Raw genomic sequence first — 23,902 nt, 5'->3', positions numbered from 1 at the left:
GACCACCAACAGTTTGTAAACATTCGATTTTTTTACGGACACAATGATTTACAGCTACTAGAACGGCCTTGGCTCAGAATAGCTTTCGTAGACTCATTGAAGCGCGAGCTGAAAGCCTATTGTGTGCTAGCTGTAAATGGAAGCACATCGTTCCAATTTAATAGCAAACTAAACGTATTGTATGGAAACTATAGGAACATTCAAAATTGTCGTAGTTCACCCTCTGTAGCTCCATATATTTAACAAAACGTACATAAACATAACGTTATGATTTCTCAAATTTGTATGAAAAATCGACTTAGTGTTCGAACCTAAGAATTTTCATAGAAACGTGAATTTTTTTACGTTTTTTCTAAACTTTGCCAAACCCAAGCTATCCCATCTCTCGTATAGTAATCTTACACTTTGCGTGGCGGTGGAGACTCTGACATATTCGGTGTGAGCGACAAGCGCCTAATGTTTGGCTTATCATACTCCTCCATAGACATGGCGCGAGACATCCGCCGTTCTACTCCAGGTGGGGGCAGGGATGTCAGTAGTCCCTGGCCTTGACAGAAGAGGAGCAGGGACTGCGCAACCTTGGCTGGCTGAAATGAAATCACAGGAACATTACCAACTTTTAACTATATATGAATAAAGATGAATACGTTTCACGATGGATGTTGTGTCAGTTTTTATTTACGATTTTAGGAATGCCTGGTACCATAAGATTGATTAAATCTGAGCTTTTTAGTGCTTGGTCAAAAATGAATTAATAATGTATTTCTCTAGAGTTTACGGAACATTGAATAACATTTATCTTTACCTTCAAAGTTCTACTCTTAGAAAAAACGTAATTGCGTAGTTAGTACAAAGTTTTTTAGATTTTAAATTATGACCGCTGCCGAGAGGTGACCCTCTATGATCAAGGTCATCGGCGTTATGCAGCCTAAACCAGTCCGTCAGCCATTTAATTATTCCAAAGACATCCAAAGGACTAACTTTGAGATGATTTTTATATGTGTTAGGTATAAAATATTCACATTAATATATATTAATATATATTTATACTTATCAAAAAAGATTAGATTTCTTCCAAACAATCTTCAAGGTCAGGTTTTTGAACCGACTTTATTACGAAGTATGTTTTACTCAACGTGTTAATAATATTTATTATTCAGTTTACACTGCTCTTTTTAAATCTATTATATTAATTTTACTAAATTAATTAATTAATTTCCAGCAATATTTTTAAATTACCTTTTACCATTATACATATATACATATATCATTGAGAGTCAATCATTAGGAGTATCATTATCATTATTTAGCTTTAATATTATATTATATATAATAATTAGCTATAATATAGTACCTACAAAGTACGAGAATCCATTTTTTTTATTGGCGTTGCTAACTGTAATTACCTACAATATGTCGATTTAATAGTGATGTTATAATGAGTCGTTACAAATAAGTAAATAACTTTTAAAATAACAGAATACCGAGAATAACATTTACGACAAAAATATTTCTCAGAACAATCATATTTTAAACGGTTTTTCTTATCTCAGATAGCCTAAAAGAGATGAAGAAGAGAAGTAAGAATAAGGGGGCATAATACAAACTAAAAATAAAATATATTTAAGTATATAATTGTAAATTGATAGTTCAAAAGTCAGACATTTAAAATTAATAAGACAACAAAATTACGAATAAAATACACTGAATTGAAACGTGTTTATTAATCCAAATCTCCAATATTTAAAATTATAACCTGGATTGCGGCAAAATGAAAATGCTCGCTTAAATAAAATACATTATCAATTACATCGTCTTAAATTGTTATCAGAAACATTACTAACTAACAGCGCCAATAAAATAAATATTATTTTAAACCTCACTTAATCGTTTCTACACAAAATAACTAATCACCATTAGCTTCGCTATTAGCTTTAGTTACATACAAATTAAGTAACCTACACCATTACTAATTACTTCGGGTCCTGTCTATACCATTCGTAATTACTACGAATCGTTTTTAAATAAAAATACGAATATAGTACTTTATGTGGTACACTATAGCCGAGCGTAAAAACACTTGTTAACTTAAAGGTTTTAAGCACTTGTTTATTTCGTCATGATCCATTTTCACTAAACGCATAGATTCTTCCCAAAGTTGTACAGCGATTTTGTCATCATACCCTGCTTGTTTGGCTCTAGACTGCTTGCAATTTTTGAAAAATTGACCACTAACTTCCCCTGCTTTCTTATCCAACGACACATGGATCGCTGTCTGTGCACCTTCCCAGGGTGTTTTGAAGAAGTTCTTGAAGAAGAAAGTGATGATTCCGCCTAAGAACCAGCCCACGCTGTTAAATATAGGAGTACCAACCGCTCCAGGGTCCACACAATTAATTACAACGTTCTTGTTATTTAACCTCTTCGTTAACTCGTGTGCGAATAGAACTAGACACAGTTTGCTGTTTCCATAACATTGTATTCCGTACCAGTAGTTCACACGATTTATGTTCGTAAAGTCGACTACACCGATGTTGTGAAGAACAGATGATGTATTCACGACTCGCGCGGGCTCTCCTGGTCTACCAGTCTTCAACAACAACGGAAGTAAGAGGACAGTGAGTAGGAAACTACCAAAATAATTTACTTGCATGATAAAATGCATTCCATCTTTCGTCAGATAATCAAAACCAACACCAATACCGGCGTTATTGACTAGGATATCTAAACGCTCCTCACTTTGAAGAATCTCGCTGGAGAACTTCCGTATCGATGTTATAGATGATAGATCGAGTAGTTTGAAGATCACTTTCTCATTTCCAGTTCTCTCAATAATATGTTTACGTCCGTTAGTACCTTCATCTATAAAGGGACAAGCAACTATAACCTTTGCGCCTCTACTCGCAAAATCAGTAGCTATCCGGAGGCCCATACCGGAAGTCCCCCCTGTGACGATGGCCGTTTTACCTTCAAGATTCTTCTTCGACTTGCACAAAGCATTTGTGTTCTTCTGCCACAGTCCAACGAGGACCGCGACGACTGAAGTTATAAAAATGAAATAAATCACCCCGAGCATTGCTATACGCTCTATGGTTGGATAATGAATGGTTACAAACTTTAAATTTTCGTGTTGATATTATGACAACATGCGTAGTTTTTATGATTAATTATGTCGTCTGGTAATCCATGATTCATAAAAAAATTATGAATATGTTTACGTTAGACTTTATTACGTCAAGTAAACATTACTTTCACTCGCGGTGGTCGGTTCCGAACTATGGCTTGTGTTCGGTATACACGGGCCTCGGTAGTAGCGACACTGATGTGTCTGATTTCTTGTACTTAAGCAATATCCGACGATGAAACTAACTCGTCAATTTTTGCAATCGGTCTGTTAATTATTAGGCCTTGAAATACGAGTAACTGATTACTTTGTACATTTAAGTAACCCGATAACAGTTAAAATGTTAAATAATGATAAGTTCCGCAAATCATTGACACGAATTATTTTCTATATTTTAATTTAGAGCTAATAATAAGATTATATTAAAGTATATAATTGTAAATTGATATTTCAAATGATAGACATTTTTATTAATACATAATATTATGGACTTGAAAATCATTGCAATTTCTACATTCTAATCTATAAATACTGTGCATTTATGATTATCTGAAGAGAATTGATAATTCAGTAACTACTAGCAAATCTAAATTAAAGAAAGTGTAATAAAATATAAAGCTCGTTTTATTTATTTATTATTAATAATATTATTTATTTATATAATTTACCATCCATTTATATTTAAATTGTATTATATTGTCTCTGGAACACACTAGCTCTTTTAGTATCCGAAAATAATATACTATGTATAGTTACAACTCTAAAACACGAAGAGGCAGACAACAGGTTGTAAAACTCAAGTACTTACAGCTTCAGCGAGAACATCACCAACTTTCTCGATCTTCAGAATCGTCACTTTATCTTTGTCCAATTCCTTGTACATTTTTTCCACAACGCTCATGTATGGACTCAGCATACCGGTTATGAGGAGGATGTCAGGTCTACAACCTCGAAGTATCAGGTCTTTGCGGCTACAATTCAAAATAATTAATTTGTTTATCGCCGATATTTAGGAGACAAGTTCAAAAACGCCTTCGGGAAGTCGTCATATTTTCGTATGCTTCCGTGTATCGACATATATTTTTCTATGTTAAAGTAATCTATTAATCACGGTATTTTTATTTTAATATAATAATTTATCTAAGTAATAGAGAGTTCAGGACGTCTTGAGTTCGTTTCTATAAACTAAATAAATGAATTCTACATCTAGAAAGACTGAATGGCCCCTTTCCCTAGACTTTCTCTTTTCTTTGTGAGTGTCTGTTTTATAGCAAAAACGAACGTCTATGAAGATAATAAGTGGTGGTATAGGTATGAATTTTAACTGCCGGAAATAAATGCTTGTACCATAATAACACGTAATACTGTGGATAGTACTTAGTTTGTTACGTAAATTTTATATAAATTGTATACTCCTTATTAAAATATAAGAGACATGACACAAACTCCTACCATAGGACAAGTCTTAAAAGCCTAAAGAAATTGTTTAGTGAGCTTATCAAAAAGAACCCTCAAAATATGGTTTATAATTTTAAAAAAAGGGAAATTAAATTGTCTACACTAAACACGTAAGTTTATGGTTGATTATGTTTTAAACCTATACATTTCGTTGGCCTTAGATTGTCTGGGATTGCCGAGGATTGTCTGTATTGGAACATGTACTATGTTCTGTATGTGTTATGATCATATTATTCTTATACTTACTGTATAAAGGCTCGCACATACTGCTTGATGTTGTGTGTATTGAGATTCCCTCGCAATCGAGATCTATATTCTGCAAGCATTCTCTCCCTTTCGGCCGCCTCACAGGCATCGCTTGAAATTTGCTAAGAACAAAAACTAATGTTATACATACATTTTGTTTCCTTTGGAGTAGAGACTCTTGTCAAGTGCACAGTCGCTAATCAAATATTTAAGCTGGCGCCTGGTACATAGTATCGGTGACCCCAGAGCTGGTGCTTTTCTCGCTCATCGAATAAGTATCTCAATACAATCAATCTCAATGAGTAAATGCTACCAGCATTAAACATACACTGCCACAGGGATAACTTTAAATTTGGTTTATTTAATGATTACTGTGATTAAGAATATTATACATATGTGTAATTGTGTAAACATACTTTAATATGTAACAAACTGGTCGATTTTATAATCGTCATTACCGTTCTGAAAAAAAACGTGTAAAAATCCGTAACTATGCAGGAAAATATACTAATATAAAGATATAGGTAATTAATTTTTTTTCACAAAAAGCACTGGTGATTTTTGCATCAAAATGATCTTAAATAATTAGTAAGTTTTTTGTTTTTAAACGAACAAAGAAAAATATCTAAAAAAAATTATCATATTTAATGTCTATACTTCTTAATCGATGATGGCTGTCATTAATTATTAGTCGTACAAATTTAAATATTTTACTAACTTTAATTTAAACTTTTAATAAAATAAAATGACAATAAGAGATGAAAATGGCAAAAAATAACTAAATCAATGTCTTTCGGACAGAATTTTCTTATTTCATTCTCTATAGACATGACTTCATAAACAATCAACTTGTGATGTTAACAAGGATTCAATAAATAGATTATTTGCCGGAAGGTCATACTTTTAGTGTTAACCGTATTTAAATTATTAATCAAAAATAAATTTTGCATTGGAACAACACTAAACTCTGATATATTGGTGATATTTTATGAACAAAAATAGTTATTTTTGTATTGTATCGACCAGTTTCACTTCCACGCATTTTTTTAATATTTCAAATAGCAGTGAACTCAGGGATAATGTAGCAGTCTAATACTGAAAGAAATTCTAATAGAATTTTTAAAATCGATCGAGTAGTGTTTGAGTTAATTCGTGACAAATATACAAATCTCTCCATAAGATTATTACAGATATAATTTAACCCAATACCGCCTGGATTGTATTAGAACATAGTCACGTAAACTATAATACAAACAATTTAATAATTTATTGAATTATGAACACAATCAGAACGACATCAATATTAATGCAGTAAATAAAATTAGTAATATTACAACAAGCGAAAAATATTAAAGGTATGGAAATATTCTACAAGAATTTAAAGAGTGTGATGTCAGTATTCTGAGCTATTGACAAGACAAGGAAATAAAGCTAAAGAATTTTATGGCTACTGTAAAGACTCGCCGAGAGCTCCAGAAATCGTATCAGTAAAACTCGCCTCTATTAGGGCCCTTACTTTGTAACTTCCGTCAGTTACCCACAGCGATTCCGATAGCAAGGTCGGCTACGACACCAACGATACGGATATTGAGAGAACTACATCGAATTTACATTTAAATATATCGAAAAGAGCTATTTAAACTTACAGAGTACGGACACCGGGTAAAAACGCGCTCGATAGCAACGCAAGAGTGTGGACCTAAGCCGATCCCGGCTCCAAAGCGTGTATTTGCAGTCGCCATTAAAGCGAATAAATTGAATAAGGAACACGTTTTGTACTAAAACATTGTGGAATTTCAATAATAAATGTTATTTGAATAAAAACTTGTTCCTTACGTAATTAAGTGTTTGGACATTCATTAGGATAGAGATTTTATGTTTTTAACATCCTTTTGTTATATTCATAATTATCGGGATATTACTTATACTAAGTGCATAAACAATTAAGTCATTCGATCGAACGTAGGTTTATTTTCTAATGGGTTTCCACGCAACGTTCAGGCAATTCAAATTGTATATCGGAAGACAGGGACAGTATTACAGTTCTGTATCAGTTTCGTGATCATTTGTTTTTCTAATAGTGATCAGCTTGCTGTGCCTGACACACACCGATGACTACGTCCTCTCCTCCAGCTCCTCCACCTCCTCACGATGTTTTCCTTCACTGTTCGAGCGAGTATTGTATGCGTTAAGAGACAGAAAGTCTATTGGTGATTTTAGATATATTTGTATTTTGTGTTTCTTTATGCGCAATGAGCGTTTGCTAATTCTGTTAAAGAACGTCGTGACGTGTCTTAAGATAAAATTTAGAGTCGAATTAACTTTCTTTTTATTTACTAAGATTCAGTATGTTTGTACTAACTACTAACAGGAGTACTAAGCACTAGGTTTTGATATTGTGAAACAGCCCCTCAGTCTACAAATTCGACGATGTGACATATAGGGTTTTGTAATGTTAAATTATTAATGGAGATTGAGATACATAAAGAGTAGCGCCTTTTAAAAAATACTTAAACAAATTACTAATTTGACTAGACTTCTTTAAGATGGCAGGGCATTAAACAAGAATAACTATTAATATAAAAGACAATTTGATAATGAATTGTCTTCTCGAATATTCATTCATTCAATATATCTTGTACGTAAAAATTAACACGTTTTTAATGACGATCAACATAGCCTAGTTGGCATTTTATTGCAAATGGATGAAAAACTGTTTGCCAACGAATTTATAGTAGGATCAATTTTATTAGTGTGACCCAATTCCAAATTTTTGTAAATTTTATTTCAAAATCATTTATTCGTTTAGGATTTAGAATCAATCAAGTGTCAGTTAACACTTGATTGATTCTAGGCAAAATATTTTTAAAAACGTGTTAGTAAATTGACTTTAACCGTGACGTATGAAGCAAACGTTATAACGTTAATTAAGCTATTTTAATCGTTGTTCATTTAAGTTTATAAATAACTTCACATGTCCGTAAAAAAGAGCCAATAACCTTACAAGGGGTTGATTATTCCAACCGTTTAAAAATATAACTTTTTTAAAGAACAAAGATCCTTTAACTAATCCTTTTGATGATTTAATCATTATAATAGGCCGATGTTTTGATTAATAATAATAAAAAAAAAAACATATACCTACAAGCTACCCTATAAGCTTCACATGCTTAAGCCGCTAGGTCCTTAGTATTATTTATCGTGTTTATTTAGTTTAACATACTTTTACAATTTAGATTTCACTTACATTTAACAAAGTAATATAACAATGTCCAAACACCAATATGAGAATTAGTAACAAAAGAGCAGTACCTGATAGCGATAATGAGGGATCTCTGGTGGGATATAACTCACGTGTCCGAACTTATGATAGATGAGGAAATCTTCCTCAGACTGAGATATGTCGGTGCCGCGCCAGCGTGAGAACCGCGAACGGAACGCGTCAGCCACAGAGGACGTTGAGCCCGTGCAGTTGACCAGAATCAGACCTGTTACAGAAAACTTTATAACATAATCTAGATCTAATCAGCCAGCGGCTCATCATCCAGCAGTTGTATCTAAGGCTACGCGAAAGGTATTTTGAAGCTGTGAACGCTCTATTCTAGCAGCAGTGTTAGCCTGGTGGATACAGAAAGCTACTCTCATCCTTGAGGTCGTAGGTTCTATCCCCAGCTGGAATCTCAATGTCCGTATTTATCTCTCGCTCAAACGGTGAAGAAAAACATCGTGAGCAAACCGGCTTGCCTAAGACCCAATAAAATCGTCACCGCGTGTTAACCACTGATCACCTTCTTGCCTGTTAGAAATCATTATTAGCTAAACCACCATTTTCCAATCCTTCTGCTAATATGATATAACCAGTGCTGGTTCATGATTGCAAAATAATCTTATGTCAGAGATGATTTTTTTGCTATTCCGCATGAACAGCTACAAAACTGGTACAAGGATATTATAACAGCTTCTACTTCTCTTTAGCATCACTCTCAGCATTAATAATTTCAGTTGACTAAGTAAACCAGTTAAACCCACCATCATTAAATAAGAATATTGAACAGGTAAATTTTTCTCTAAGAGTTAACTTCGTCACTTACGTGATTTAAATGACCAGACAATAATATATTTGAGTACAATTTATTTTATGCCTAAACGTACTAGTTAGGTGAATAATGTTTTAATAAATCCGATAAAAAAGGCCGGCAACGCACTCGCAACCCATCTAGGAGAGTGAGTCTACATAGGCGGAGTCAGTTATTATCAGGTAAGATTCCAGCTTGTTTGCATGCTGTTTCATATAAAATAATGATAAGGAAAAACTATTTATTTTATAATTCACCCAGACATTGAATCATATTGAACAAACCTAGAAGCCGTCTAGGATGAGCTTGACCACAGCGAGCCAGGATATTGGCCCCTGCACCTTCACCAAGGCCGACGGCATAACGCACTTGAAGGAAGTCCAGAACCGTGACCATGTCCTCGCCTAATGTCTGCAGTGACGGGAACGGGTACCTGAAAGAGAAACCGGATGGGGTTTGTTGAGAGCGTATCATCTCTTAAAGGCGACGGTATCTTTCGGCCTGCTTACTGTATTAAGAACATAGTTATATGTACTATCATGTATACATTATCATTTATTTGGTAAGGTAGGTCTTACTATATTGGAGCCTTGTAGGTGCATAATGTGGATATCTACGGATCTATTGTAGATACGGGGATGTTGCCAGAAGGCTTGCAAGTGAGCTGCTGCGTTTTAAAGAATTGGTACGCTCTTTTCTTGAAGGACCCTAAGTCGACACAGCTGGTTCAGCTGGTTCCACGTGGTGCTGCGCGGAAAAAACTGCCTTAAGAAACGCTCAGTTGTGGCACGACGGGCGCAAAGGTGATACGGATGGTATTTTGTATTCAGCCTTGACGTCCGATAATAAAACTCAGCTTCAGACAACTCCTCTGAATACTCTCCATGGTAAATGCTGTATAAGATGCAGAGAGACCACACGGAAAGTGACTGGTTGTTGACGATTCATAACACATCTCCCTATTGTTAATAGATATATTTTCCGCTTACGATTCAGGTAGGTCTGGTGAGTTTTCTTCATGCCCCGGAACATCAACGTGAATAAAACACGATCGCTCCTTTATTTCAGTCATAGCTGGACAATTCACGAAGTCAACCATTGATGTATCTGGAACATTATATATTAAATGGCTTTTTTAACACCTTCCTAGAAGTTATAGTTCACTGATGTGTTATGCTTTCAAATGGGAGGTGATTATTTTTTAAAGGCAAGGCGCCGTTATAGCGCGGGAGACTATTCAGTTTTAGACCATAAGTTTTGACAACAATTATAAATAATTACGAAAGTATAATGACATTATGATTATTATGTAATTTGCCTTATTTTTGTATGTTTGATTATAGTTAATCAATCTGAATGCCAGTCCTTCTTACCCGCTCTACGCCCTTGACTTGCGAACTGGTAGTAAATGTAAATTTACAATTAATTTAACTTAAATAACCGATATATTATCGAAAAATCGATTCTTTCGAGAGTTAAATATGTGTTATATACTTGCAGAGTCGAGTTGTTTAAATAGTTTAATAAATTTGCGCTGCATCTAAAATTGTTGATACGAATTCGGGAAAATTCGCTAGCAATGAATAAAACTTACGATTCGTCCCAAGGTCATGAACTGTGAGGAAAACACATCTTTTATCTTGCTGGCTCAAGTCACCCTGAAAAGTCATAAAAAATATCAATTAGTAATCAATTTTTAATGATATAACTATGATATGTTAATTATAATTAATTAAATAATAACAAAGAAGATAATTAGAATTTCAATATACTTACTGGACTATGAGCTGGAATAATTCCCTTTGGTAGCGTAAAATTAAGCGTTATTATCATAAACAAAAATCTATTCGTTTGGCTCAAACTCAAACTAAACAAACTAATTCATTGTATCATATACCCGCACTTGCTTCATCAGCGATGAAGATATTGAAAGAGACGCATGAAAAATTTATTTGAACCAAGATTGGTCACTTTGTCAGTAACTCCTATTCAGCCAATTATTACTTACAAAAAGGTCACCTATTTAAACGTAACGTATCAACTATATTCCTAAAACCCTCCTGCTAAACGAAAGACAAAGTCGTTAATTTTGCGTTGCACGTTCGATTGTCATTTGTCAAAGGTGACATACGCTCACCTCTTACGGTTGGTTGTGACTAGTCATCTACATGTCCGGCCAATCACAGACTTATTTCACCATGCTATAGACCAATCACAATAATTATATAAAATCATATTTATAAGAATTATATTTTAAATAATAATTAAGTATTATATTATAAAAATTATATTTATAAGTGATTGTTATGAAAGCAAAAATCTAATGTAGATTGTATTCCGCAATAACGCAAATACAGTTTACAGTAGCGACATTATATATCCAATATAGGCATTTGTAATTGTAATAATACTTATATATACCTATTTTTGTAAGGAATTTTATTTCATCACCCTCATGGGCTTATGTATAGTGCCAGTGTATATATATTTGTGTAAATAAATTAAATAAATACCTGAACGTGAACATGAATATCTCCGCTCCGATCCGTACTGACAACATATTTCTGAAACAATCAATTAAAATAAAACCATTATTATGTAATACAAATTAAACTTCGATGTAAATATCATAGAATATCAATAAAAACAAATATATATTTAAATGTAGATATGTAAAAATATTTCGTGTCAGTTTTAATTATTCGATCAAACAATATTGAACTAACAAATACAGAAACTACACGCTATTATAAATAGCCACTCAAAAGCAAATTGAGTTGTCGGAAGTTTGCTAGCCTAACCCCATTACGTTTTACGGCTTGTATACTGTTTAAAATATACGCTCAGTCAAAATAATCAAGATATAAAGAACATTGAAAAGTGTAATTATTACAAAAGATTCTTAGATTTAAAACACATCAACAACGTTTATGTATCCAATTATTATGTTCTCTCAATATCCGAAACGCTGATGTCGCAACCTTGATTATTTATCAGCACTGAAAAAGGGATGTAGGTATTGGATGGTATAGAGCCTAGCTCAGTTCCTTGAGATGTTGTGCTTCACCAAGGGAGGAAATAGTAAAATCGTCGACAAATACATTGTACTCGGTTCTCAAACGCCTTCGATCAAGTAATTGTACCCAAAGTATAAAATCATGGGGTAAACAATTTCATTAATTAAAATTTAATAAAACTATTATAAAACAAATCAATAGCGCTACAACCTTTTTAGGTGTGGGCCTCAGATTTGTGTATCTGTTTCATGTTCGTTTGTTGATCGAATAGGCAAGTAGGGGATCAGCCTGACGCACGCCGTCGACTTTTTGGGTCTAAGGCAAGCCGGTTTCCTCTCGATGTTTTCCTTCACCGTTCGATCTAATGTTAAATGTATACATAGAAAGAAAATATATTGGTGGACAGTCAGGGATCGAACCTACGACCTCAGGGAAGAGAGTCGCACGCTGAAGCCACTGTTCAGCCACTAGGCCAAGACTGCTCAACAAAACTATTGTTCTAGTAAAATGTAAAAGTTATAGAATAACTTAAAACTAAGTAGGTATAGAATGAATTAATGGAAAATTAACTAACGCTAACGTTTTCGGAACTAAACGAAAGCATACATGTGCATATTGACTTCCTGTTTTTAACATTTTATACAAATACTAGCGGACCCGACAGACGTTGTCCTGCATCATATCAAGCGATTAGGATATTAAACAAAGTATAAAATGGAAGACAAATAATAAAATATTTTTAATATTTGGAAATGTTTCTCGGGAAACGAAAAATAATTCGGACGGTTCAGAGTGGGATCCGAACTCAGATCGTTTGGTTGCGCGCCAAGAGCTCTACCGGTTAAGCTATCCGAGACTCGTACCTGAGACACCAGCTGTTTAGTTGCAGCTGCCGGGCTGATTTGTGTTTCTTTACCATCCAGGACGCCACTCCAACGCATACAAAAAATTCATTCAAATCGGTCCAACCGTTTAAGAGGAGTTACAGTAGAATTATGTATATAAAGATGAAGTTATATGAACGCAGTACTGTATAATATTCTTAATAAACAAAAAGAGTGCTTAAAATGTCTTATATTCAGTAAAACAAAAGTCGTTTGTTTTCCGTCTATTTCCGTACGCGCTGCAAGCGTTGCGTTTTCGGTCGTAAACAATGTAAAGGTCACCTTAATGATTGTTTTGAGTATAAACACTGTTATAAAAACAGCGTTATACAAATTATAGTTTGACTCTCGATAATTTAAAAACGGGACACATACTTTTTAAATAATATAGAGTTCAACAGGCGTTCAAATAACGAAGAGTACAAACAAGAATTTCAAAATTTGTTAAACATTATTTCTATGTTGTTATTATTATTATTAATTAAATATTAATAATATTAATAGTAATTCACATTTTATGATGTCGTTTTAATAAAAATTTCGTCCAAATATCGTTATAATATTAATATATAAAGACTCGAATAAACAAGGATGTACATTAACTTATTTAACCCAATAAGTTGCAATAACGGGTCACAGATACGGCAAGTATTTTTATATAGAAAATGTATATATAGCATTTATATATAGAAAAAGAAACAACAAAAAAAACAGTAAAATATTTGCAAAATACCTAACTACTTCTATGTAGTATGAAGTTCCAAGCCCTTTCAAAAGGCTAAAAGTTACAATATACGTATACAAAAGGCTAAAAGGTTTTAGCTGAGGGCACGAATAATAACGGTGGTCGATGCGCCTCCTAACGAAACGATCAGGCACTCTGAGGACTTCTTAAATCGTTAATTAGGACCCTGGACCACATTGTGGTCATTGAATTATTAAAGTGTATAGATATATCATGGAATATTAATGAATATTTGCAAATTATATAGACGTTAAGAAAACACTTTTTAAACGGATTGAAGCTATGTATTATTATTATAAACTTATAATTATTTCGAAATGTAATAGATAATTATAAGTTTATAATAATAATACATAGCTTCAATCCGTTTAAAAAGTGTTTTCTTAATGTGTAAAAGCTATGTTAACAAAAGGCAATACTATATAGACGTTGATCACATCGATATAAGAGACATTGACATCATATGCATGACATCATCTGATCCATATGCATGCATATCATATAGGTTTATAGATAACTGAGGAAAAGCAGCGGTATATGTTGCTCCCAGTACATGTAGCAATCCATTTTTTTCTTCTTATATAATATTGAGCAAACGGGCAGGAAGCCTCACCTGATGATTACGCGATAGACTGACAACAGTGGTCAACAGTTTATACATGGTGGTGATGTGCAAAAACTGCAATAAAAAATGCTCTGTTGTGGAACGACCCATGATGAAACTCAGCTGCAGGTATTCATCCAAAGAATTCCTTTTAACAGTCTCCGTGATCAATGTGGTAGAAGATGAAGAGGGATTCCGTATCTCTACAAAACGATAACTTGATCATCGTTATGTTTTGGTACTCCTTCGCGGTGACGGATATACAAATTCGCCAGTTACTTTTAATATTTTGCCACCCCTACTTAGTAATTCAATAAGTTAGTTTACAATAGTAACTAAGCATTTTACAATTTGTACTATATCGTCATTATTACATTTTTCCCTTATTAGTATGATTGTGAACTAAGGGAGATCCTAGATTATTTTAATAGGTCATGATTTAGTGATATCTGCTTTAAGTCTCTGTTTTAGATATGTTTTTGATAAACATAATCATGTATCGATGGGATATGCTTTAGAACGTACACAATACGAATACAATGGTTCTACAACCCTGTATGGATCTTGGCCTTAGATTGCAACCATTTCATCCCATATTTATTTATTATTTATTACATGCGCACATAGACAACAGGTACTTTGGTGCATAGAGGGGTTCGAACCATCGACTTAGGGATGAGTGTCGACCGCTGAAGGAACTAGGTAGGTCAACATTGCTTCGCTATGTGATATTTTCCCGGCGACGCACTCGCGAGCCCTTTGACATTGACTGTCCATTGGCAGCGGTATAGCTTAACATTAGGTGAGCCTTTTGCCCACTATTCTATAAATCAAAAAGTATAAGAACGCCAAAAGCTAAAGGTATTAATATTGGTGACTGAAGGACAACATCACAGTATAAATTACTTTAAATACTTTGCAAACTAAAGCATTAAGAATAAATAAAAAAATACAATAACAAAACGAAAACCGTAAACCCGAAAAAAAAAGATTATTATACCATATACATATATCTTTCTTAAATTTATGGAGCCAAGCCATAACCAGGAATTTTCGGGTATTGCTTTAAGATTAGGGGGTAAACAAATATCAAGGCGCGGAACTATATATGAAGTTATCCATATACATTATTTACTCGGACTGTTAGAAGTCTCTGACAGTTCGCAACACAGACTTCTATCAAACATCGATGTTTCACACAAGTTGTATGTACAATTATAAAATATGTATCTACATATTATGAGTTGTAGTGCCAGTAGATTATTATTTATTCATATAAATTAATCTTCTGGTCATACAAGTTTTTTTGTCTTATATACGATTGGTTTTTGAACCCAAACGATCGTTAAATTTAAAACTGTAGTCGAATTGTTTACTAACACATTTTGTTTTGATGAAGGCGAATACACTGCGTCAGTATATTCTTTATGACCGCTGATGTTTTTCGTTGCATACATTTTGTATTTTAAACTTTCGATACGTTTGTATAATATAATATAGTTGATAGTTGTTTCACAGAATAAACAAAGATTCAAAAGAAAAATTGTAATATAAATAATATATATAGTAACGTTTATTATAATATACGGCTCAAATATAAAAGTCTTTCCTTAAACTTTAATTTTGTTCCCTTTTAGGCGCTAATAAAAGATTTAGGGTGACGTCTGGTAGATAATACCGGTGACCTCAGAGGTGGTGCTGGGAGAAGTATGCTCTCTTTTTAAACAATTGGAGGTCTCAATTAAAGAGTTGGTTTTGGGCGTAACTGTCAAGTTCCATCATTCCTATTTAGTTACAACTGGCTTCAGAGTAACACTGTTGACTAAACAAACAAGTTTAAAAATAACTAACAATGAAATAATTACTTCCTAAACGTACACATGGCATTGGAGTTAACCCACACCGTAGATTTTATCTACGTAGGGGGGTCAATTAATATGACACGACATCAGGGCACCTAGTAATGAAGTGCAGTTACGAGCGTCTCGATTACTTCAAGGTCCATTGAGAACTGTCGATATAGGAAAATATCTATCATAGGAAATATAAATCTATTTCATATATTAAATATTCTGTTTGAACATATTATATTACTCACGAAAGACTATGCATATTTATTAGTTTTTATGTTTTGAGAATAAAGTTACTTTATCCTGATTAAATTATGTATAATAAAAATATATTTTTACCTATATAGTTATGATTATATCTAAGTAAATGTCTATGTTGCCTGAATCTACAGATTGTGGATAAATGCGTATGCAATGACCTTGGTGATATTTTTTTTCTATATTTTAACTATCCATTTAACACTGGGTTATTAGTCGAAAAAAGTTATTTATTAATCATTTCATTTACAAATTAACAACCCTTTTATTATGACCGCTTCAATTAATATACAGCAATTTAAATCTAGATTTAAAGAAGGGTCTAGAAATGTATTTAATCTACTCATAAAATTATCATTATTATCTCGTATTTACTGATACCATTTATAGGTTGTAAATAAAAATATCTACACTGACCTGAACCAACTTCTCGTCAGTCTCCGTCATGGTTAAATGAACACAAGCGTTTGGCGAGAGTGCTCCCGGTGCAATGGAATCGGGAGCGAGATATATCATGAAATATTTCCTTGGCTAGATTGGGAATCGTTTAAACGACATGTCCCGTTGAAAATTCTATCCAAAACAGTAATATTTAAGCGCCTAAATTGGCAGTACAATGGTATTTGAAAGTTTTGTTTTATAAAAGCTATATTGAATATAATAAAAGATTAATATAAAATATTCTACCGATTGCCAGCCAGTTCTGAAATGCATGTTTATGTTTAAATTAATATGTATTAAATGTAGGAAGTATCAATATACAATTTATAATTATATGTATGAGCAAGCTGCACTAGATAACTGAAAGGGTGAGATGTAAGATACTAACAACCGTACGGATTTGTAAGCCCTACAGACGAACCCTAACACATAAATAGTTAATAACTAGTCTGGCCGTAAGTTATGTTACAAATGAAAATGCTTTTTTTTACTGTTTAATTATTTTAAATTGTAACTCGTGTATTGTTTTAAACTTTAGTTTTTGCTCTATTCGAGAAATATTCTCTTTACCGATGAAAAAAATTTCACGATTGAAGAAAGCTACAATAAGCAGAATAATAAAGTGTATGTTCAGAGTTCCAAGAAACTGCTCAAGTGGTCGGAAATGTACAACGCGGTCATCATCCTGCGTCAGTGATGGTTTCGTGGGGCGTCACATCTAGAAGTCACAAAACAATTTATTTTTTTAATAAGAGTGAAAAATTTAGCCCTAGTGTATCTAGATGCAGTCTTGGATCATGTTGTGAAACTTTTGAAAATACACCTTGGACTTTCCACCAGGATTCTGCACTTGGTCATAAGGCGCGGACTAGCCTGTCTTGAAATCAATTTTCCGGACTTTATAAGAGCTGAAGACTGATCTATCCCAGAGTTTTTAGACTTCAAATTATGGTCAGTTTTAAAGAACATGGCCTGCTCTAAACGACACGGGGACATTAAGTCTCTTAAATAATCTATGGGGGACATTTAGTCTCTTAAAGAATCTTTGGGGGACATTTAGTCTCTTAAATAATCTTTGGGGGACATTTAGTCTCTTAAAGAATCTTTGGGGGACATTTAGTCTCTTAAAGAATCTATGGGGGACATTTAGTCTCTTAAATAATCTTTGGGGGACATTTAGTCTCTTAAATAATCTTTGAGGGACATTTAGTCTCTTAAATAATCTTTGGGGGACATTTAGTCTCTTAAATAATCTATGGGGGACATTTAGTCTCTTAAATAATCTTTGGGGGACATTTAGTCTCTTAAATAATCTTTGGGGGACATTTAGTCTCTTAAAGAATCTTTGGGGGACATTTAGTCTCTTAAATAATCTTTGGGGGACATTTAGTCTCTTAAAGAATCTTTGGGGGACATTTAGTCTCTTAAATAATCTTTGGGGGACATTTAGTCTCTTAAATAATCTATGGGGGACATTTAGTCTCTTAAATAATCTTTGGGGGACATTTAGTCTCTTAAATAATCTTTGGGGGACATTTAGTCTCTTAAAGAATCTTTGGAGCAGTGGCTTTCCCTTGGAAATAGTGCGTAAATCCATAGATTCGACAACATATTCAAATAATATATATTTAAATTACTGTTGTCTTTGTAATTGAGCTGTCGGTATGACGCAGCTATTTAAGTATAGAACAGCCACGTAGGCCGTGTCTGTAATTAGTCGATGTTTAAATGAAATCTGAATAAATATAATTAATTGTATGTAAAGGGAAGTAAGTAGAATCGAGTTCCACAAATCTCCCACTGGTACTTCACTAAGGACAAAACAAGATAATTAAGTCTCGTAAACATAAAAATTCGGTATTAGAAATACATATGTTTGTTCGTACATATGTATATAGGTAAAAATCTATAAATAGAAAATTAAAACAAGTTTAAGAAGTTTGGTCCCTATGGCAGTGTATCATTAACGCCGGCAGCTTTTTCTCGCTGTATTGCAACACTTATTCGTTGTATATAAAAAATCAATGGCGCCACAACCTCTTTAGGTCTGGGCCTCAGATCTCTGTATCTGTTTCATGATCATTTGTTAATCTAATAGGCAAGTAGGTGATCAGCCTTCCGTGCCTGACGCACCTCACGATGTTTTCCTTCACCGTTCGAGCGAGTGTTAAATGAGCACATAGAAAGAAAATCCATTGGTGCACAGCCGGGGATCAAACTTACGACCTCAGGGATGAAAGTCGCACGTTGAAGCCACTAGGCCAACACTGCTCAATTCGTTGTATATAGGTTATATTATAAAAATGGAAATGGTACTACAAAGCATGGAATGCAATAGGAGCAGCTGGAGGCCTATATGTTATACTAGATTAAGTTAGGTTATGTAACTAAAACAAATGATTATATATTATACTGGGTGACAGCAATAAAGGTATAATAAATAAATTTACTATAAGAATGGCAGCAAGGATTTCAATTTACACTAACAAGTTCGCTAAATTGTATTAGAACAAGCGGATCGGAAAATTTGCTTGAAAGCTAATTAGTGATGCTCGACTGCGACCTACTAGGACAAACTTTGAACAAGAACATATTAAGGTCTCGCAAAAGACCATGTTCATTATTTTTTATCAGTAAATTTACAAGAACATAAGCTTTAAACTGAAACAAAATCTTAGAATGTATATATAATTAACTGAACTCCGCCGAAACGTCAGATTTTTGTATGTTTACTAAGCCGAAGAATAGGTCCTAAAAATAAATATCTTGAAACTAAAAATAAAAGTGGCGCACTACCACATCACACGTTTTTTTAAATAATTTAACAGTAAACGTTGTATAAAACCATATATATCTAAATTTTAAGCAGCTTTGCAATAACATATTTTATCTTCCTTATTCTATATTTAAGTTTTTAATGCTAATTAATCTCGACAAAAAATTGTTATTGAGGAAGATCAGAGTACAAACATCGGAGACTCATCAATACAATCATAGACAATTAGGGGAATTGCAAAGACCTTCTTATCTAGGATAGGATTGTAATTGGGAGTACATTAATCACTAAAAACTTTATCCTATAGGGCGATGCACTCGAGACCTTGGCACCTAATTGCAATTTCTAGGAATGATATAAAATTTTAAATGTACATTTTTATGAAATTTATTGCCACAATAAATTATTTTAAGTAATACCAATAAGTATAGATTATCTATGTGTGATTTAAATTTATTTGAAGGTCACTTTAATATATGTATTAAAAATTTAAAATTATAAATTAATTCCTAACTTAATATGTGGCTGAACAAAAGAGTTTTTTTTTCGTCTTTAGTTTGGGTTAGAATATATTAACATTCGTAAACGTTTGCCTTGACTTTGAGTATTTATACACAAAAAAAATACATACACTATCCCTACAGTACTAATCAATACGATAATGTCGAAAACAACCAAAGAAAATGCAATAAAATATATAATATTAGCGGATATATACATAGTAGTCAAAAAATAATAATCTTAATAATAATAAAATTGTCTTACATACAAAAAAAATATCGAATAACGTAAATAATCCTCGACTCCACTTGAACACACTGCCGGGCTGATTTGTGAATCAAAACCATCCAGAGAGCCAACCAAACGCAAACAAAAAATTCTTTGAAATGTAGAATTATATAAGATTGAATACATGAGATACACATTATCTATGCTGTGATCTCACTCTGCAAATATATAAAGATGTCGATAGTGTCGAAGACAACATTTAGTAGGACTTTGTTATCAGGGATCTGTGCAACAAACTAGTTCTGGCCCTGGGTAACGTAAACAACTTTGGCCTTCGCCATTTGAATACTGAACACTTCGGTTGCTAGAAGGCTTTAAATGGATAGTAGACCAACTGTAGGTTTTGTTTCTAATCTATTGTACCCCAACATCCCCAAGAATAATAATGTTGGAACGGAAAGGATCTACTACTTATACGTCGATAGAAGGAAGAAAACTATTAAGCGCTCCAACATAAGACAGTATTTATAGTACAGGCCTAATGTTGGTAAATGTTGAAAACTTTTGTTTATAAAAAAATAATGTAAAATCTATAGTTACAATATTTGTGAATATGACGTGAGCACTATGTATCTACATAATAATTGCACGGTTTTTCATATTACCATGCGCCTATTTTTTTTTTTTTTTAGTTTTTCTAGGTAAATTGTCTTCACATATAATTATCAAATTAATATATATGTTGTATTGTAAAAAATATTTTAAAAGAGTAAGTATGGAGTTTAGTATTCTCCATGTGAAACTACAATTTTGAAGAGGCAACTAGATTAATTTTGTTTAAATATTTTTAACTTGTATTTTGACTTTCAAAACTGCCTTATTAATTTAAGAAATGTATTAAAGAAAAGCTGTGTTAAAAGGCTTACTACAAAGTTAACTAGTTGATAAAAGGGCCTGGAACTAGTGCTAGACGTGCTACTTCTAATTAATTTGCGATATTTGTTTTAAAATAAGTGCTGTTTGATGATTTGCTATTTTAAAAGAGTCCAAGAGTACAAAGAGAGAGGGAGAATTTTTACGCTGGCTTTTTCTCTCTGTCTTCTTTGCCGATGCGTAGGGATGTCTACCTATTCAAATTTAATGACGGAGGAAAATTTTTTTTGGCCTAATTGAAATAAATGATTTTACTTTCAACTTTTTTTTTTTACTTTTATTGTTGCCCCTTTTGAAGCGAACAAAATAATATAATTTGTTCCTCTACGCTACTAATTTTCTCCGACATAAAGATGTTCTATTGATAAACAATGAATCAATTTAGAGCGAAGGTCTAGTACAATGAAAGTACAAATATAACTAAAGTGGTTACTGCAATCATGTAATTACATAAGGAATACGAGCGGTTAAGCGTTGGCGATTTGCATATAGAACATTGTCTGTTGAAGACCCTGTTCTCCTGGTACTACGAATGTAGTATAAAAGAGCAAATAGGATGACATTTTCACAGTTTACTGACAGTCGCTTACGACAAACACCTTGCTCAGTTCAATCTCTGGATTCTAATTTATACTCCTTCTGGGATAAACATTTATAGATTGGAAAACTTTACGATCATTTGACTCAAAATACAAAATATTTTTAAATTTTGATATTTATTTATTTTTTTCAAAACTGCGAATGTATTGCCCTTACCCTGTGAATAATGAAGAGGTAGCTTCACTTCTGCTAAGTAGTTTGAGTTTAACTCTCGTTCAAGAAATTAGGTAAAAGTTGCCGCGGTGTTTGAAAGAGCGCATAGAGATGCTATATATAAATTCAATATAATCTTATCTTTTATTTACACAAAAACAGATATTTCAGATATATAGATATAAATCTCAGTCCATAGAAATTGGTGAGTCGTATTACCAAATAAGACCAGGCTTGATAAAATAAATGAAAAAACTTCCCTATAAATAAATTTATTACTCAAATTATACCAAATTGCAAAAAAAATATTATTATAATTGTTATTATTATTTATAACGCGTATTTTTTATTATTATAGTTGTAACAATAAATAAAAAATTCCCCAAAGTACGAAATATAAACTATAATTAACAAAACCTAAAGTCCATTTGAAAACAGAAATCGAAAATAAATTATGAAAACAATAAATTCTATATATATATATAACTATATAAAACATTCCATCACCGGAATATAAACCACTAAAACATGTTACACTCGCTGATAACATATATATATATATCACCTTTACCTTTAGTAAGAATATTTACGAATGGTACACGAAGCATTTTTGTAATATTCATTCTGTTTGCTAAGGCATTCGTAAAACATTACATCGTTAAAAAGTCTTGGAACCAAGTTACATATTAAATTATTCTCTCCGCTCATAAGCGTGAACAAAGTCGAACAATAATATCAATTAAACTTGGCTTACATGCACTATTTTAAATTTTTACTTTTTATATCTATTGACATACCCAACAGATTACATAAAATGCAAATCCAGAGGTAAAATAAAAAAAAAATGGTTTACCGTAAGATGTTTGTGTCTTTATTTACGTACATAGGTACATTTAAAATATGGAGCAGTTTGCTGATCATATAAAGTTTTAATCAAATCACATTGATCATGGTTACCAAAGGACACATTTATCATAAACAATAAATTCAATTCGATTTGGTAATATTGATTGATACTAACATTTATAAAAATGTGTGCATGTACTAGTCAGTCTACACACGTAGGAAGTGGAACTTATTATGTCCTTATTTTTCTAAAAATGATCTACTATATGCAACTTTACAGAAATTGGTTAAATAAATTAAAATTAGATAAAGTTTAACAAAAGGCTTTTATTATCATAGACATGAATACAAATAATACAATTATTTTATTTTACCTTATTACTACTAAGATTATTACAGAATTTACAGATTATTCATTAATTGTAATAGAATTATTACTATCATTGTTATCGTTATTATATATTTTTGTTATTAATGGCTTCGAATCTCTTTGAATCAACCGTGGGACAAGAAAAAAGATGGCATGTAACACAAAATGTGACGGTTAATTTTTATCCAACGCCGATAAAGAAGTTTTACTTACTAACTCCAACATAATTTTAATTTGTTATTTTTTTATACTATCTAAGGTATTCACGCGTTTAATTAATTTTTCCGACACATAAATGTACCGCATTTATAGTAAAAATTTATGAAAAAAATGCAACAGATTATTAAAACAAATTTAAAAAGTTTTGCAGTGAACCTTTTAGTTTATTATTTAAAACGAGACGGCAATATTGACGTATAATAATATCACAAACTTGGATTTGCTTGGTACGACAACCAAATATTGATTCCGAAATTGTATTCTAATTTTCGTTTCTTAAAAAAATCACTAAATGTTGACTGAAATATGGACGGTTAACTAATTGGTGACATCACAAAGTCTCCAACATATTTTTATTATGATCGCCATGTAAGCCAATGTTAAAACACAGTTAAGTTAAAAATAACTGCGATTTGTATTAATAAAAGTTGTGTCGTTTCTCTAAATAGATGATGTTGTGGGTGTGTCTTTGAAGTATTAATGTTACATTGAAAAAAAATCAATAAAACTACAAATATAAATGAAAAGTTTTATCTTATTTTCAGATTGTCTACTAGACTCAGACACTGGCTG

The 23,902-nt window shown here is 32.6% G+C and overlaps 2 protein-coding genes across 14 annotated transcripts in view; both read right to left on the bottom strand.

Annotated features, from left to right (window-relative positions):
• Nucleotides 1-17: 17 nt before the first annotated feature.
• LOC123711778 (uncharacterized protein ZK1073.1) overlaps nt 18-23,902 on the bottom strand; it is a 40,387-nt gene continuing 16,502 nt past the window's right edge. For 5 of the 13 annotated variants that reach the window (XM_045664566.1, XM_045664561.1, XM_045664564.1 and 2 more), the window contains 9 exons: nt 11,418-11,468; nt 10,681-10,704; nt 10,499-10,562; nt 9,894-10,011; nt 9,189-9,337; nt 8,141-8,316; nt 4,829-4,950; nt 3,933-4,095; nt 18-587 (listed from right to left, as the gene is read on the bottom strand). In XM_045664566.1, the coding sequence (XP_045520522.1) occupies nt 399-587; nt 3,933-4,095; nt 4,829-4,950; nt 8,141-8,316; nt 9,189-9,337; nt 9,894-10,011; nt 10,499-10,562; nt 10,681-10,704; nt 11,418-11,468 (1,056 nt within the window). In that variant the 3' untranslated portion in view covers nt 18-398. Of the gene's footprint in view, nt 588-3,932; nt 4,096-4,828; nt 4,951-8,140; nt 8,317-9,188; nt 9,338-9,893; nt 10,012-10,498; nt 10,563-10,680; nt 10,705-11,417; nt 11,469-16,679; nt 16,769-23,902 lie in introns of those variants that run through there. The other 8 variants (XM_045664567.1, XM_045664558.1, XM_045664563.1 and 5 more) reach the window with 6 other exon arrangements.
• LOC123711780 (retinol dehydrogenase 12-like) lies at nt 1,663-3,364 on the bottom strand. The gene has a single exon (XM_045664571.1). The coding sequence runs from the start codon at nt 3,074-3,076 to the stop codon at nt 2,084-2,086; it is 993 nt and encodes a 330-aa protein (XP_045520527.1). The 5' UTR covers nt 3,077-3,364; the 3' UTR covers nt 1,663-2,083.

Source organism: Pieris brassicae, chromosome 7, assembly GCF_905147105.1.
Source record: "Pieris brassicae chromosome 7, ilPieBrab1.1, whole genome shotgun sequence".
NCBI lineage: Eukaryota > Metazoa > Arthropoda > Insecta > Lepidoptera > Pieridae > Pieris > Pieris brassicae.
The sequence above is the reverse complement of the archived record's forward strand: the minus strand, read 5'-3'. Positions and strand labels throughout refer to the sequence as shown.

What these genes read in the sequence shown, in the direction of transcription:
- LOC123711780 (XM_045664571.1), bottom strand. Translation starts at nt 3,076, where the DNA reads ATGCTCGGGGTGATTTATTTCATTTTTATAACTTCAGTCGTCGCGGTC.